At 40.0% G+C, this 14,117-nt stretch overlaps 1 protein-coding gene across 1 annotated transcript in view; it reads left to right on the top strand.

Annotated features, from left to right (window-relative positions):
• Positions 1-14,117, top strand: part of ABCA13 (ATP binding cassette subfamily A member 13) — a 410,641-nt gene that overhangs the window by 198,928 nt on the left and 197,596 nt on the right. Inside the window, exons 29-30 of the mRNA XM_074036523.1 lie at positions 9,184-9,273; positions 13,965-14,034. Of these exons, the coding sequence (XP_073892624.1) occupies positions 9,184-9,273; positions 13,965-14,034 (160 nt within the window). The remainder of the gene's footprint in view (positions 1-9,183; positions 9,274-13,964; positions 14,035-14,117) is intronic.

Genomic DNA, 14,117 nt, shown 5'->3' with positions numbered 1-14,117 from the left:
GAGGCATTCACGTATCTGGAGGTTTATTTTCTCATCCTTACAGAGGAGTCCTGCCTGCACAGGCTATAGTACCTGATCCATCAGTGACTGCAAGTGCCCCACTTCTAATGGTTAATTTCTGTCTAAAGAGAAAGGAACGAGCTTACATTTTCTCAGTTTTTATTTTAGTAGAATGGTAGTTTAGTTAGTTATGAGGAAAAAGTAAAAAGCTACCAGAGAGCATCCACATTGATGGAACATTTTCTTGCTTTTTGCTATTATCAGTAATGTTTGATAGTGCTAGTCAAAAATTAGTGGGGGAGAAGAACAACTATCATCATTTTATCATTTTATGGCCGCTGTAACTGCTCTTGTTAGGAACTCTCCACTGACATTCAGGACTTTTCTTCTGCATACTGGATCCTCTCTGAGTGTGTACCTTGATTTCTCTGAAGACAACCCCTGTTGTTTTGCATTTGTATTAAACTTGCCTCTTTCCACTTTAAGTGTCCTCGTATGAGTGATAAATGATGTGGCCATTCCTTCTTTATTGAATCTGAGCACCATGGTCTAAATCTTGGCACAGGAATGATTCACAAAGGGGCCCAGATTTTCACATCTCATAGTCCTCCTGACTTCCTGTGTACACAGGCCACCCATGGTCACTCAGCACCCATCCTTGCTGCTCCAAATGTGGGACAGCCCCATTTTATAACATCCGTGAGCCGTCTCCTTGGGAAAGCATCTAGGATTGCCATTACACTCCCTTGCTTTCTCCTTAGGGTAACTCCCTGTTGATAGGTGTGTAATTCGGGCCTGCATGTAGCTTTCAAAAATCATGAACGCATTAGCCTTGTGCTGATTTGGAAGGTACATATAAATCTTATTAGTGTTCTGATAATTCTCAATAGAGCCCCATGCTTCTAAAATGTTAGAGTTGAGAAAATGCAATTATATATCTACATTAAATTCGCTAAAAATTTCTTGCAGAATACAAATCTTCATAAAAGCACAAACCAGAAGAAATGCTCCAGAGAGGTTCTCTTCTACCTGAATCCTTCTACAAATGATGGGAACAGATGACAACCCCCGCAGCTTATAGAGGGTTTGAGTTTCTTGGGCCCAAACAAACCTGGGGCTTTGGCAACTCAGTCTCCAGTGGTCTCCAACTCACGTGCTTTGGTGGCCAGGTGGGGAGTGAAGGCATGACATCCACAGGGCTGTAAAGATGCTTGTTTTGTGACCAGACCTCCACAGCACATTGACTTTATAGACTGTGAGGAAGGGGGAGGAGTATGGAGCATATCTGTGCTGGTTTGGGGACTGGTCAGCCATTCATGACTCAGGCTTCTGACTCAGTTTTATTCTGAATCAACTTGCTCTCTGACTGCTGTTTTGAGAGTGCTCCAGAAATTCTCCCTCCCCACTAAGAAGTGTGAGAAAAGGGTGGCAGGGCCTCTGTGCCTGTTCAGGGTGGAGGTGAGCAGCATAGGGCAGCCCCAGAGAAATTAGAGGAGGGTGGTGCAGCTCTGAGAGATACAGTGTGAACACAGCTGCCCCTGCTTGCAGACATCTGAGGCTGGTAAGACCTGATGGACCTGCTCAAAACCTTGAGCAGCTCCACATTGTCCAAGGGATGATATTGGCACATCTTAGCATACCCTACAGGTCCTCCTGGTGCCTCTGCAGCCTCTGCCACTCCCTTTATCTCATTCTCTGAACTTCAGAATGACACAATCATATATGATGTTGCTGCATCTCTCCCTGTTTAAGGAAATGGAAACTACCTTCCTCTTCTCAGTCCTTTGCCACTCCCACTGTATCCACTCTAATGTTCCCAGCAAAATAAGAACGCTTCCAAAATCTGGCTCGGATGTCCCCTTCCAGGGATCCCCTGTGGCTGCTCTCTCAACTGAATGTCTGTCATTGTTGCGTGGACGTCACTGTGGCTTAACTTAGTGCTGGAGATTCTTGCCTTGCTTCCTTCAGGGAGACTTCCTGGAGGGTAAGGATCAAGCCTCCTTTATATCTGTACCTTTAGTTCCTGCCAACATGTCTAGAAATGGTTACTTTCATTAAATCCTTCTTAAATTGAAATAATGAAAATGAAATGTACCAAAAATGTCTTCCAGAAATTAACTTGGACAGGCAGCAGACAAACAAATGGAGCATGGAAAGACAGCTCTCTACACATCAAAAATATAGAATATTTAGACTCCATGACCTCATCTTCTGGGATGGGGCTCTTAGTCCTTACTAGAGGAGATGCTCCTAAATACACTGCTAAGTTCACTGCATTAGAAAAACCTGTGAGTCCTCCTTGAACATGGACCTGACCCTGGCCCACTGTCTGCTGAGTTTGTTCCTACCCCCAAACTCTCTCTCTTTCTCATAGTTCTCCAACCAGAAAAAGACTTAGACGGAGCAAGTGTAGGACTCCAAGTCCTGGTTGTTATACCAGTTCTTTAAGAACCCAAGAGGGCCAGTGGATGTATGTAGCCAGTAAGTGCCCACTGTCACCATCCCCTTCTCCTGTTAGCATGCCAGCAGAAACTGGGTGCCTTTTTTAGTTTTCTAGGGCTGCTATAGCAAAGCACCACAAACTGGGTTACTTAACAGAAATGTATTTTCCCACTGTTCTGGAGGCCAGAAGTCTGAAATCAGTGTCAGCAGGACCATGTCCTCTCTGAAGGCTCCAGGGGGGAATCATTCCTTGCCTCTCTAGCTTCTGTGGCTGCCAGCGATCCCTGGCATGCCTTGACTTGTGGCAGCATCACTCCAGTCTCAGCGTCCCATCTTCACGTGGCCTTCCTCCTGCCTGTCTCTGTGTCCACGTTTCCCTCTTAGAAGGACACCTGTCATATTGGATTTGGTACCCACTCTAATTCTGTATGAACTCACCTAATTATATCTGGATAAACTCATTCCAAATAAGGTCACATTCCGAGGTTCTGAGTGGGCATGACATTTGGAGGGAAATCATTCAACCCACAGCATTTCCTCCAACGTCTTCCTTAACAAATACCACTAAACTTGACCAATCTCTTGGCCACTTGCCTACAGTAGAATCTCTTGGTGTTCTGTAAAACTCACGGTTTTCTGTTATATGTAGAAGGATAACAGAAATTAAATTAATTGAAGACTGACAGTGATTGTTGGTGTATATTCATTGGTGTTCTGTCATCTCAAAATCATCCACCAGGTTTTGCAAAATCGTCACTGGGATGTGACAAATGTATCCTTGATGAACCAGTGATGTTAACATTCATAGAGAACATCTTCAATTATTTACATTCTTCTCCCCATATATGTACAACTTCCTTTTATGTATGTGGCATCTTTATCACGTGAGATGATAGCGACTGCTTCACTTTGTTTCAGTAATTCAGTGAGAGGACGAATGGAAAGCAATTGGACAATTGTTTGGAAGAAATACAATGAAAGTTATTTTTCTTCTTATTCTTAGTAAATACTAGGATGGACCTAATATATCATCTGTGCTTCTGAGTGGGATGGAGGGGATGTAGTACACTCACCAGTAGGCTCTTGGAAGCCTTTTTTTCTGGCAGAATAACATACAAAGTGCTGGTTGCCTCTCTGATCTCATTTCCTGGTTGCCCTCCCCTCGTCTGCAAGGTCTGCCTTCATACCAGGCTTCATCCAGGTCATGGAACATCGAAACTCTGGACTGACTTTGCATGTCCGGTTGGACACCCCAAGAACATTCTTCCTCTCAGTCATGGCACAGAAGCTGCCTTCTCAATGTAACTCACCCATGGTCCCTTTACAGTCCAGTATGAAAAAATAGATGGTAAACAAAATAGCTGAAACTAGTTGCTTGACTTAATTATGTATACATTATATGGGGACAAAGTCCAGCACTGAGTAGGCATTTTTTAAAATGTTTACCCATGACTGAATGTATATCCTTCATGCTCTACCCAACCATGCATTTAGGATGTACTTCAGGGCCCCTCACCCTGGGTGAACTATTCTTCAGCTCGACCCACCTGAGATTCAGTAATTTGTGAATTGCTGGTAGTCATACCTCTTAGTGGGATGAAATTTAAAAAAAAAAAAAAGAGAGAGAGAGAGAATCCCTGATGACGACATTCTCATTGTGAAGAGAGTGAACTCACAGATGTTGGGTGAACTCCTTGGTTGGCACAAACAGACCCAGAATCCATTTCAGGCCTCCTGGTTCTAATTCTCGTTCCACAAACACTTACAAGGCCATGAGTTCTACCCTCAGAAAGTTTACAGTCAAGCAGAGAAATGATCCATACAAACAGATGGGCAAGTGTTATAGGTAGATACTTGGTGCAGGGGTTGTGCGTAAGCCACATGAGGAGATCTGCTTAGGGGTGTCAAAGAAGGTTTTTTAAGGCTATGCCCCCTAAATTGCTTCTTCTGAGATAAACAGGTGTTTTCCAGACATGGAGGAGAGAAAGTTTCTTCTCTTGTACTCTCTCTAAAGGAAGAAGTGTGAGTAAATGTGAAAAGTAATGAAAGAAGTCTAGCAGAAGCCTTGATGGTTTCTGGCGGGTACTATAAGGCATTCTAAGGAGAACTCACTTTATTTTGCAAACACAGTGCAGGGAGGCATTCAGGAGTTCTAAAATCCGGGGAGTGATATGAGGGGGATTATTTTTGTAGCTTCCAGGTATGAAGTCTGATTTCAGCAGTCTATCTGAGTCTCTTCCGCTCATAGGTAACTTTTTCTGTCTGGAATTGTGTAAGATTTCTTCTTTATCCTTGGAGTAAAGGATTTTTCCCCCTACTGTTTCCTCATCAAAACTGCGGATTTAAGTCTTTTTTCAGTTCAAGGTAGTTTTTTTTCTTTTTTGGTAATTTTTTTAGGGGGGTGGGTACGGGATGTCACTCTGTTGACCAGGGTGGAATGCAGTGGTGTGATCTTGGCTCGCTACAACCTCCACCTCCTGGGTTCCAGTGATTCTCCTGCTTCAACCTCCCGAGTAGCTGGGATTACAAGCGTGTGCCGCCACACGTGGCTCATTTTTGTATTTTTAGTAGAGACGAGATTTCACCATGTTGGCCAGGCTGGTCTTGAACTCCTGACCTTAGGTTTTCTGCCCACTTTGGCCTCCCAAAGTGCTGGGATTACAGGCATGAGACACCGCATCCTGCCAGTTCAGGGTAATTTTCTTCTATTATTAATCTAATTTCTTCACACCTATTTTTCCTTTACCTCCTTTTAGAATTCCTATCACATCTCATGTTAGGGTCTTCCAAATCCATCTTTTAATTCTTTATCTTTCCTTGAGGATTTCTTTTTCCTTTTTGTCCTCCTTTTGTGTGGATATTTCTTATACATCACTGTTTGTATCTATACAGTGGCTATCATCTTACTCAATTTCTACCTCTAATATTACCTTCAGGAAGCCATTCTTCTTGGTTTGAGAAAGTCCTGTGTAGGCATGTGCTTCTCTGGTTTTTCTGTTTTGTTTTTAACTTTAAAGTGTGTATTCCTGCAGCACCTTTATTTTTCATAAGTATTGGCACTCTTTGGGTTTTTCTCTGGTTGCTGGGACCCCAGGACATGTGTTTGTTATTGCTGTTTTGACAGATCAGATAAGGATGTTGCCTATCAACTGGATGAAATTCCAAGTCAAAGCACATTCTGCCTCTGTAGAGCAGCAGCTGGGCTTCCAGCAATGTCTGTTTTGTTCAGGGAAGTGGGGACCTTTGCTTCCTATACTCTGTCTCATTTAGGAATAGAAGGCATCAGCTCCTTTAATTAAACTTTTTCTTGACTACTGAGGTTCAGCGAGAGAGGGGAGGCTGAGGTCTCTGGAGATTTGTAGGTCTCTGAGGGGCACACTTCCCAGAATGGGTCCTTTCTGGTCCTTTCCCCTGGATGCTCTGCTCCTGTTCTTCACATTGCATTCATATGTGGCCTGGCCTGTGGGGATGATGGCCCTGAATTTGCTTGGCCAGCAGTAAATCCCACAGAGCCCAAGACCTCACCTGGAACCAGAAATTTATCAACACCAAAAGCTGGTTAGATCAGGAGGGGTTGAAAGACTGGAGGTGAGAGTGTAGGGAAGGAAGGAAAGAAGGAAGGAAGGAAAGAAGGAAGGAAGGAAGGGGAGAGAGCAGGCTGCTGTCTTCCCAGATGCCCCAGTGTTTCTCAAGGTTGGTGTGATCCTCATCTAAATCAGAAGTGCTGTGGGGACTTGTTAACCAGGAAGGCCCATTTGGAGTGTGCATTTGTTCAGCCAAGCTCCTTGGGTCACTCTGGTACACATTAAATTTTAAGAGATGATTATTAGAGAGAGTGATTCCGTTTATGAACTTCCTTTAGAATCAGGTAGTAATTTTCAATTTCTAGAGTCTAGTAAGGACAGATGTCAAGTGTTTCTAACATAGGGATGTACTTTAAAATATAGCCGGGAGTTTGAAGGCAACAAAAGAGGGATAGTTTAGGAAAAAGCATTTGAATTTTGTGGTGACAAAGATACTTTAAAAAGAAGCTTGTATTTCCTACTTTGTTAGAAACCTGAAGGCTATTTATACAGAGGTCACACTGCCTACTTATGAGACATAACTTTGTTGTAAATTTCAGCATGTTCCACCATTGTGTGTTTCTGGCCATAGCTGTAGGAAATTATATTAGGACAGTTGTAAACCATACGAATATTTAAAAATCTTTATGAAATTTTATGCAGTGGGGGAGATAGTGTTTTTCTCTAAATATTTATTTCTGGATTTGGATGCCACAGAGGTGTTTGCATTTTAAGTTTCTCTGGAAACAAAGTCCTCCTCAGCAGAAATATAATACTAATTTGATGTAATGCATTGCAATATCTTTTCAATTAAATTTCGTTTTTGTTTGAATGGTAAGAGTTCAGAAAGGGCCAGATTTAGGGAAGTAAAATAATTGGATAGAGATTAAGGATGAGGTCAATGAATTCAATGCATTTTTAACATATCACAACTTGTTCAACACATCATTTATGAGACCCTACTGAGTTCTAACACCTATCCTAAGCCTTGTGCCTTTTCCTCAAGGATTGCTTCATTCCGGTAATGAGAACAAGGGTAAGCCTCCAGTTCAACTCCAGTGAAGATGTGTACTAAGGCCACCAGGCAGGACAAATGGAGCAGAAGAGGCAGGGAGGACTTGTCGTGGAATCGGTGTTCCAACCAAGGTTTCCAGGTCAGGCTGGAGATGGCTTCCAATCAAGTGTCCAGGATGTTGGAGATACTGACTCAGAGGGATCAGCACCCTCAAAAGCAGATCTGCCCAATCAAACAGTGGTTCTCCTGGGCTGGGCTGCGCTGGCTAGGCTGGGCTGGGTGCCCTGTTCAGGAAGAAATGTTGAGCAACAGGCCCTAGGATTGTGGAGGGATTCAAATACTATTTCAAGACGCATAGGTAACAAGAAGCCATTGATAAATTTTGAGCAAAGAAAATATCAGATTGGTATGTTACAGAGCTCACTAAAGGAATTAAAGAAATTGGGAGTCTGTAATGTTCCATTCTATGTGTAGGGTCACACTGAACAGTAGCCTAATGAGAAGTTGCTTCTCATTCTGAGCTTATGTTTGTTCTTCAGGATGTGGTTGGAAACTCCTACATTTCCACCTCAGACCTTTCTACATTTTAATGCTAATAGCAATTCAGAAAGATATTTTGGGCTCATTTATTTATTGTCTGTGAACAAAAAATTAATTAGAGAAATCAGTGGTTGCAGATTACTCTGTGGTTGCTTACATTTCTTTTTTCTTTTTTGGAATTTTCAGTTACAAAACTTTTTATTGCTCACAATAATTGTACATATTTATGGGGTACATGTGATATTTTGATACATGCATATGATGTATAATAACCACAGCAGGGTATTAACCAAAGCAGGGTATTAACCAAAGCAAGGTATTTAGGGTATCTATCACCTCAAATATTTATAATTTTTTACTTTGGGAACATTTCAAATCTTCCAGCTGTTTTGAAAATAGGATAAATTGTTGTTAACTACAGTCACCCTACTGTGCTACTGAACACTAGTACCTATTTTTTTATAACTGTATGTTTGTACCTATTAACCAATCTCTCTTGCTCCCCTATTCTTCCCAGCCTCTGGTGCTTGCATTTCTTCAATGTAGCTAGTATTTTAAGTTCTTTAAAAGGAATCATTTATGTATATTTGTTAATTTATAAAGAATTCTTTCCAAAAAGAATTGAGGTCACTAGGTATATCTATATAATCTATAATGCTGCTTATACATCATTTTTTAAATTTTTGAGACAAGTGTTTGCAAAGATTCTTACTCAAAAAGTATTTTATAAATAACACAATGTAAATTCTGAAAAGTAATGAATCTGTACTCTTTTCTAAATACCAATTTAGAATTTTAATTAATTAAATGAGCTCATTCTCTTTCAGTCCAATTTAGAAAATCTTAAAATGTCCTTTTCTCTACATTTTCTCAAGATTGTCTTATTATTGAGGTGTGAAATTTAATATAGGGTTTGTTTCTACAGCTCCCCACAGTGACATGAATAGTCTTATTGCTGATGGTGTCTTCAGTAAGGAAATTCAGTATTGGTGGTTTTGGCTTTCAGTAATGCTGCTTGAACTACAAATAGACTTCTGAGATGTGTGCCAGTGAAATTTAATGTGTACTTAAAGCACACATAGGATTCTGTGTTGAGGACCTCTTGTTAAGAAAATGTAGCTCAATATAGCTCACATATAGAAACCAAACGCCATTTCTTACTTTAGAAATTGTTTTATTTCAGGACTATGTAACAGAACAAATATTCAGACCCAACTGGAGCTCCAACTTTAAGAGCATAGTTTTGCAGATTTTAATATATTAACACAATGTGATATGATGTAGCCTTTAAAATGTGTTTTTAAAAACCATGCAAATATGTGAAAAATGGTTGTGTTATAACATTAAGTGAAAATATTAAGGAAAATAATGTACTGTGAATGCAAGTCTATAAATATGCATATCTCATAGCAAAACTATACTTTTAATAAATTTTCCAATTTTATTGCTTGTTTGGCATTACCATAAAAACAGTGGAAAATTAGCTTTATCTCACTTACTGGGAATCATTAGATGGATCAGCCTGACTAGGGCACAATGTGAGGTCAGCAGCTGGTTCTCCGTTCTCTACTGGGAGCCACTAATAATCCCACGTTGTTTCCTTTGTCTCACAATGAACAGCAGCAGTGGGGGCGACGACTTGGACCTCACCCGTGTTCTTCTGCGAAAGTTTAGAGATCAAGATCTGCCCTGTGCAGATGTAAACCCAGACCAGTAAGTATCAGGTGCTCTCTGCAAAAGTGAACACTCCCAACTGGTAACACTGTAGCCTGGGAGGATCGTTTTTCTCCATGATTGGTTATTTCATGCCACAAGTTTACATTATAAAAAATAAAAATTAGCCAAATGAGTAGGTTATTACTGAACGGGCCTAATGGGTATCACCACATAAAATGATCCAAAATAAGCTACATAATTATCCCTTTTCTCCCTTGTACATGCGTGCTTTATGTTATTGCAAAATAAATTATTAATTAATAGCATTCAATTTGTTTAATAAAACCCAAAGCTGAAAAGAATGAAGTAACAATTAAGTCTGAATTATGTATTAGCTGTTATTTACTTTTAGAGAATACTTGTACATATAAAAAATTAATTATAGTTTTTTTTAACTTAAAAGATTTAAAGGTCAGTACTGTACATCAATCTGGGGTGAATTACTTCGAAAATTATCTTTTTAGTATTTAATCATGGTTATTGTGACGACCTTTCTATGAAACCTGGATAGGGGAGGCCTTTCTGTATAAACACTTATTTCCCTCTTACTTTGCTCAATTATTATATATTGAAGATCTACTACAAGTAAAGTGCTGCTGTAGGAACTAAGATTAATACGGAATATGGCCCTGGTCTCAAGGAATTTACAGTTCTGGGTAGAGCAAATGAGGCAAGTGATAAAAGCCATAATGATTTATTAAGTGCCAGAAGTGTATGTTTTTAAGTAGTAAATATAAAAATCTAACAATAATACAACATTGGCAATATGTTTTCTAATTTGTGATGACATATTTTGCCCATTAGTCATATTGGTAATTAGTGTAAGACTGAAAAACTATTAATGTTCTCAGTAAGAAAGAATTAATAGATAATTAATTATGTTGCTTCACTCTAGTCTTTGCAAAACAAAGTAATTTATTTAACTAAGGCTTCAGTGGTAATGTTTTTATTTTTCTCCTCTCTGATGGAATACACAGGGTGTAAAATACATCTACCTTTGAAAAGTTGAAATGTAACATAGGGCCCCATTAGGTCCAGCCCTGGCCCAACCTGGGATCAAAGAAGAACCAGTCAGAAAAAGAAAAACATTCTTTTATCTAGTCCTTCTCCTTCAAGGGGAAAAAACAAAAGGTGGAATCAATAATTAAAGGACAGCAGAACATATTGGACATTTTGTTTGGACACATATTTTACTTCCAGTTCCTTTTACATGGATTGCAATACAGTCCCAATCTCTCCTCCTCCCCTCTCTCTGTTCCGCGAGCTCCTGCCCTCCAGCCCAGACTGCAGATCAGCCTCATTATTTTTCTCCTCTGTCTGTTCTTCTTCTACCTTCCTGGATTTATGTTTTTGTGTTTTCCCTTTTCTTTGTGAAATCTACCTGATCTATCCTTAACTCATTTCTATGTTTAATCATTTCTATTTATTTTTATGGTCAGCATAACAAAAGGCTAGGGGAGCGAGGTACATGAAAAGATGCTGTGAGCACTTATATTAATAATAATTTATGTCCATGTTATACAAATAGGGCTTGATTCACTAGGACCCCAAATCAAAGCAAAAAGTTTTACTTAAAACCTGTAGATTTCCTTCTGTAAGTGTAAAATATTGTTGAATTTGATATCTACATTTTACCTCCTTGGAAGACTTGGGCAATCACTTGACAATTAACTAGAGGAAACATTTAAAAATAATAGATTAGATTCTACTGATAGGTTGTTTTTCTGATGAGATACTCAACTCTGAGTGTCGACTCAAGGGTGCTATGTTGAACTTCTGATTTGTTCCTCCCTCTCATACGAAGACAATGAAGAGCTCTACAAAAATCCACTGTCGTGTAAATCTGATCTAAAATATGAGTTTTCTCACAGTAGTAAGTGATGCATAATTTAAAATTTAAAATGTGTTAAAGTTGTCAACTTTTAGAAGCTGATGGGTAGATATACATATTTAGCTTCATTTTACAAGGCTTACATCTGGTGGCACTTCAATGTCGAATTCTCCTACTATTTCTAACACAAAATGGTCACTTTCCTCACCCATTCTTGTTAATGCTTTAATATAGAACAAAAGTGATAGCAAATCTCATATTTCTATCAAACTTAAAAAGCCAAGTGGGGAGATGGGTAAGGTTTATTTTTGTAATTAAAAAGAAAGTTATTAGATTGCAGCGATATAATAGATCATCTCGGTACTCAGGAAAATCTAGAGGGCTCATTATTAGCCAAAAGGTGGGATCTTCAGAATCTGTCATGGCTGGTGACAGACTCCCTCTGAGGGGCCTGTAAAGATGAAAGTTGAGGCCACAGATCAGCAGTGTGTGCATACCAGGGATCATGACAGAGGGGTAATATGGGACCAGTCTGCCTCAATCCAAATCTCAGCTCCACTCTTATTGGCTGTGTGACCCATGCAACTTGCTGAACCTCTCTCTGCCTTCCTTCATTTGCCTCAGTGTGCTGTCAGTTCTGTAGAAAAAACAGTCACCTCAACAGCAGGGTAGCTCTTGTGGAGAGCTTTTGTTCTTTTAAGGTAAGTTCCTGCCTCAGAAAGCGACTCTCAAGACAGTAGGTCCTTAGAGCTTCTGCCTCTCTCTTCAAGATTTAAAATGCACCTTAGCACTTTGGGGAGGCTGAGGTGGGCAGATCACGAGGTCAGGAATTCGAGACCAGCCTGGCCAACATGGTGAAACCCCGTCTCTACTAAAGATACAAAAAATTACCTGGGTACGGTGGTGCACACCCATAATCCCAGCTATCCGGGAGGCTGAGGCAGGAGAATCTCTTGAGCCTAGGAGGCGGAGGTTGCAGTGAGCCGAGACTGTGCTCTGTTGCATTCCAGCCTGGGTGACAGGGTGAGACTCCATCTAAAAAAAAAAGAAAAAAAAAAAAAAAGAAAAAAAAATGCATCTTAGGTGATTGAAAACTCCAGGCATCCCTGTAGTAGAGAGAGCTATTTCACACAGTGTGTCCAAACCTGAAGGACCAAATGACTGGGCTCCAGCAGCCTCTCTGCAGCTGTGTCCTGTAGGCCACTTTAGGGAAATGCTTTGCTAAGTCAAAGTTTATTTTTAGATTCCTAAACTTTAACAGAAAGATTATGTAGAAACATCTGATTTCTCATAGATCATCCCCTCTGTCTCTCCCTTTAATGGACATTCACACAGCTTCTTAGTGAATCTGTTGGAACACAAAAGTTGTTGGAGGCTGAGAAGTGCTCAAAAAACTACCTGTCATGGGCCATTATGTACCTGTCATGGACACGTAGTTTTACTCTATAAAAGGGAGCTAGGAGAAGAATAAGGGAGGATTTGGAAGAGAAAAAGAGGACTGAAATTTTGAAGTCATATATTAAATTATAAACACTTGTTAACCATCATCTAAGGCATCTGAGAAAGAAAGGCCTGCTGAGTTTCAGAAGTATAAATGGAATTATTTTTTTATAGTACATATCAGATACAGTACTTTGATTAAATACGTAACTCCCTTAGGTATTATTTCCATGTAAACTCTTAGGTTTCAAACTGGAGTCCCTATAAGCTAGTCAGTCAAAAAAGTAGTGTGGAGAAATCTTTATATTATTTTTGTTGTTTCAAAAATTACATATACATTGTACTTTGCTAACCTGGTTAATAGAAATGACAAATTTCTTTTCACTGGGCCGGGCTTTCTTTAATTGGTGTTATCGTACTGGCTTTCTCATTGGAGCAGCACACATTTTGCATAGAGCTGGGATCTCGACAGCTGCTTCACCTCTCTGGACCCCACCTCTTCTTCTGAAAAGCAGGGCTAGTAAGGATGGTGGTAAAAATATCTTTTCCAATTTTTGAGTAATTAAGAGTGATTATCAGGAGATCGAGACCATCCTGGCTAACCCTGTGAAACCCCGTCTCTACTAAAAAATACAGAAAAAACTAGCCGGGCGAGGTGGTGGGCGCCTGTAGTCCCAGCTACTCGGGAGGCTGAGGCAGGAGAACCGCGCAAACCCGTGAGGCGGAGCTTGCAGTGAGCTGAGATCCGGCCACTGCACTCCAGCCTGGGCGACAGAGCCAGACTCTGTCTCAAACAAACAAACAAAAAAATTTTGATTTACAAATGCTAGAACAAATATTTTAAAGTATAGGACTCATAAGGAAATAGAAACAATAGGGAAACTGTGACATCCAAATGTGTTTTTGAACCACTGCTACAAAAGATTTTCATAACTGTTTCTGTTGCACCATATTTCTGCAACAGAAAGTTTAATCAGAAAGGTTTAAAGTGGAAATTTAAAAATTGTTTTTCCTTAAGTGATGATTAAATTACTGTGTTATGCCACAAAAAGGAATTAGCGTCTTGCTGTTTATTAATTGCTACTTGGTACCTGGTTATGAGACTGGAAGCCTAGCCTCAAGTTCCACCAGGAGCCCCAGCCCGGCGGTGAAAGTCCTAGGGAGCCCTGTGATACACTCAGTACAGTGAGAAAAGTGAGCCCCATGTAATATAATGGAAATTCCGGCGTTGTAATAAAACATTGTCATCAGATTAACAGCTCAAGCTGTGAAAACAAATGTAAGAGCTCTGCCTTCTTGGCAGTAAGAGATGATTATCTTGTGAACTCTGTTCTAGTCTGATGGAACTCTCCTTTACAGAAATACAATGGCTTTGTAAATCTAAAAGATCATTCTAATTCTCTCCTTTGTTTTTTAGGATGAATTCTTCATGCTGGCACACACATCCCTTTTCTCACCCAGAATTCCAGGATTCATGTGGCTGCCTGGTAGGTCTCTGCAGCATTTTTGATCCTTTTAAGTCTAAAACTCAAGTTAAAAAAAGTGAGTTTACTCCATCTATCAAAATGTT

Source organism: Macaca fascicularis, chromosome 3 (genome assembly GCF_037993035.2).
Source record: "Macaca fascicularis isolate 582-1 chromosome 3, T2T-MFA8v1.1".
NCBI lineage: Eukaryota > Metazoa > Chordata > Mammalia > Primates > Cercopithecidae > Macaca > Macaca fascicularis.
The sequence above is the reverse complement of the archived record's forward strand: the minus strand, read 5'-3'. Positions and strand labels throughout refer to the sequence as shown.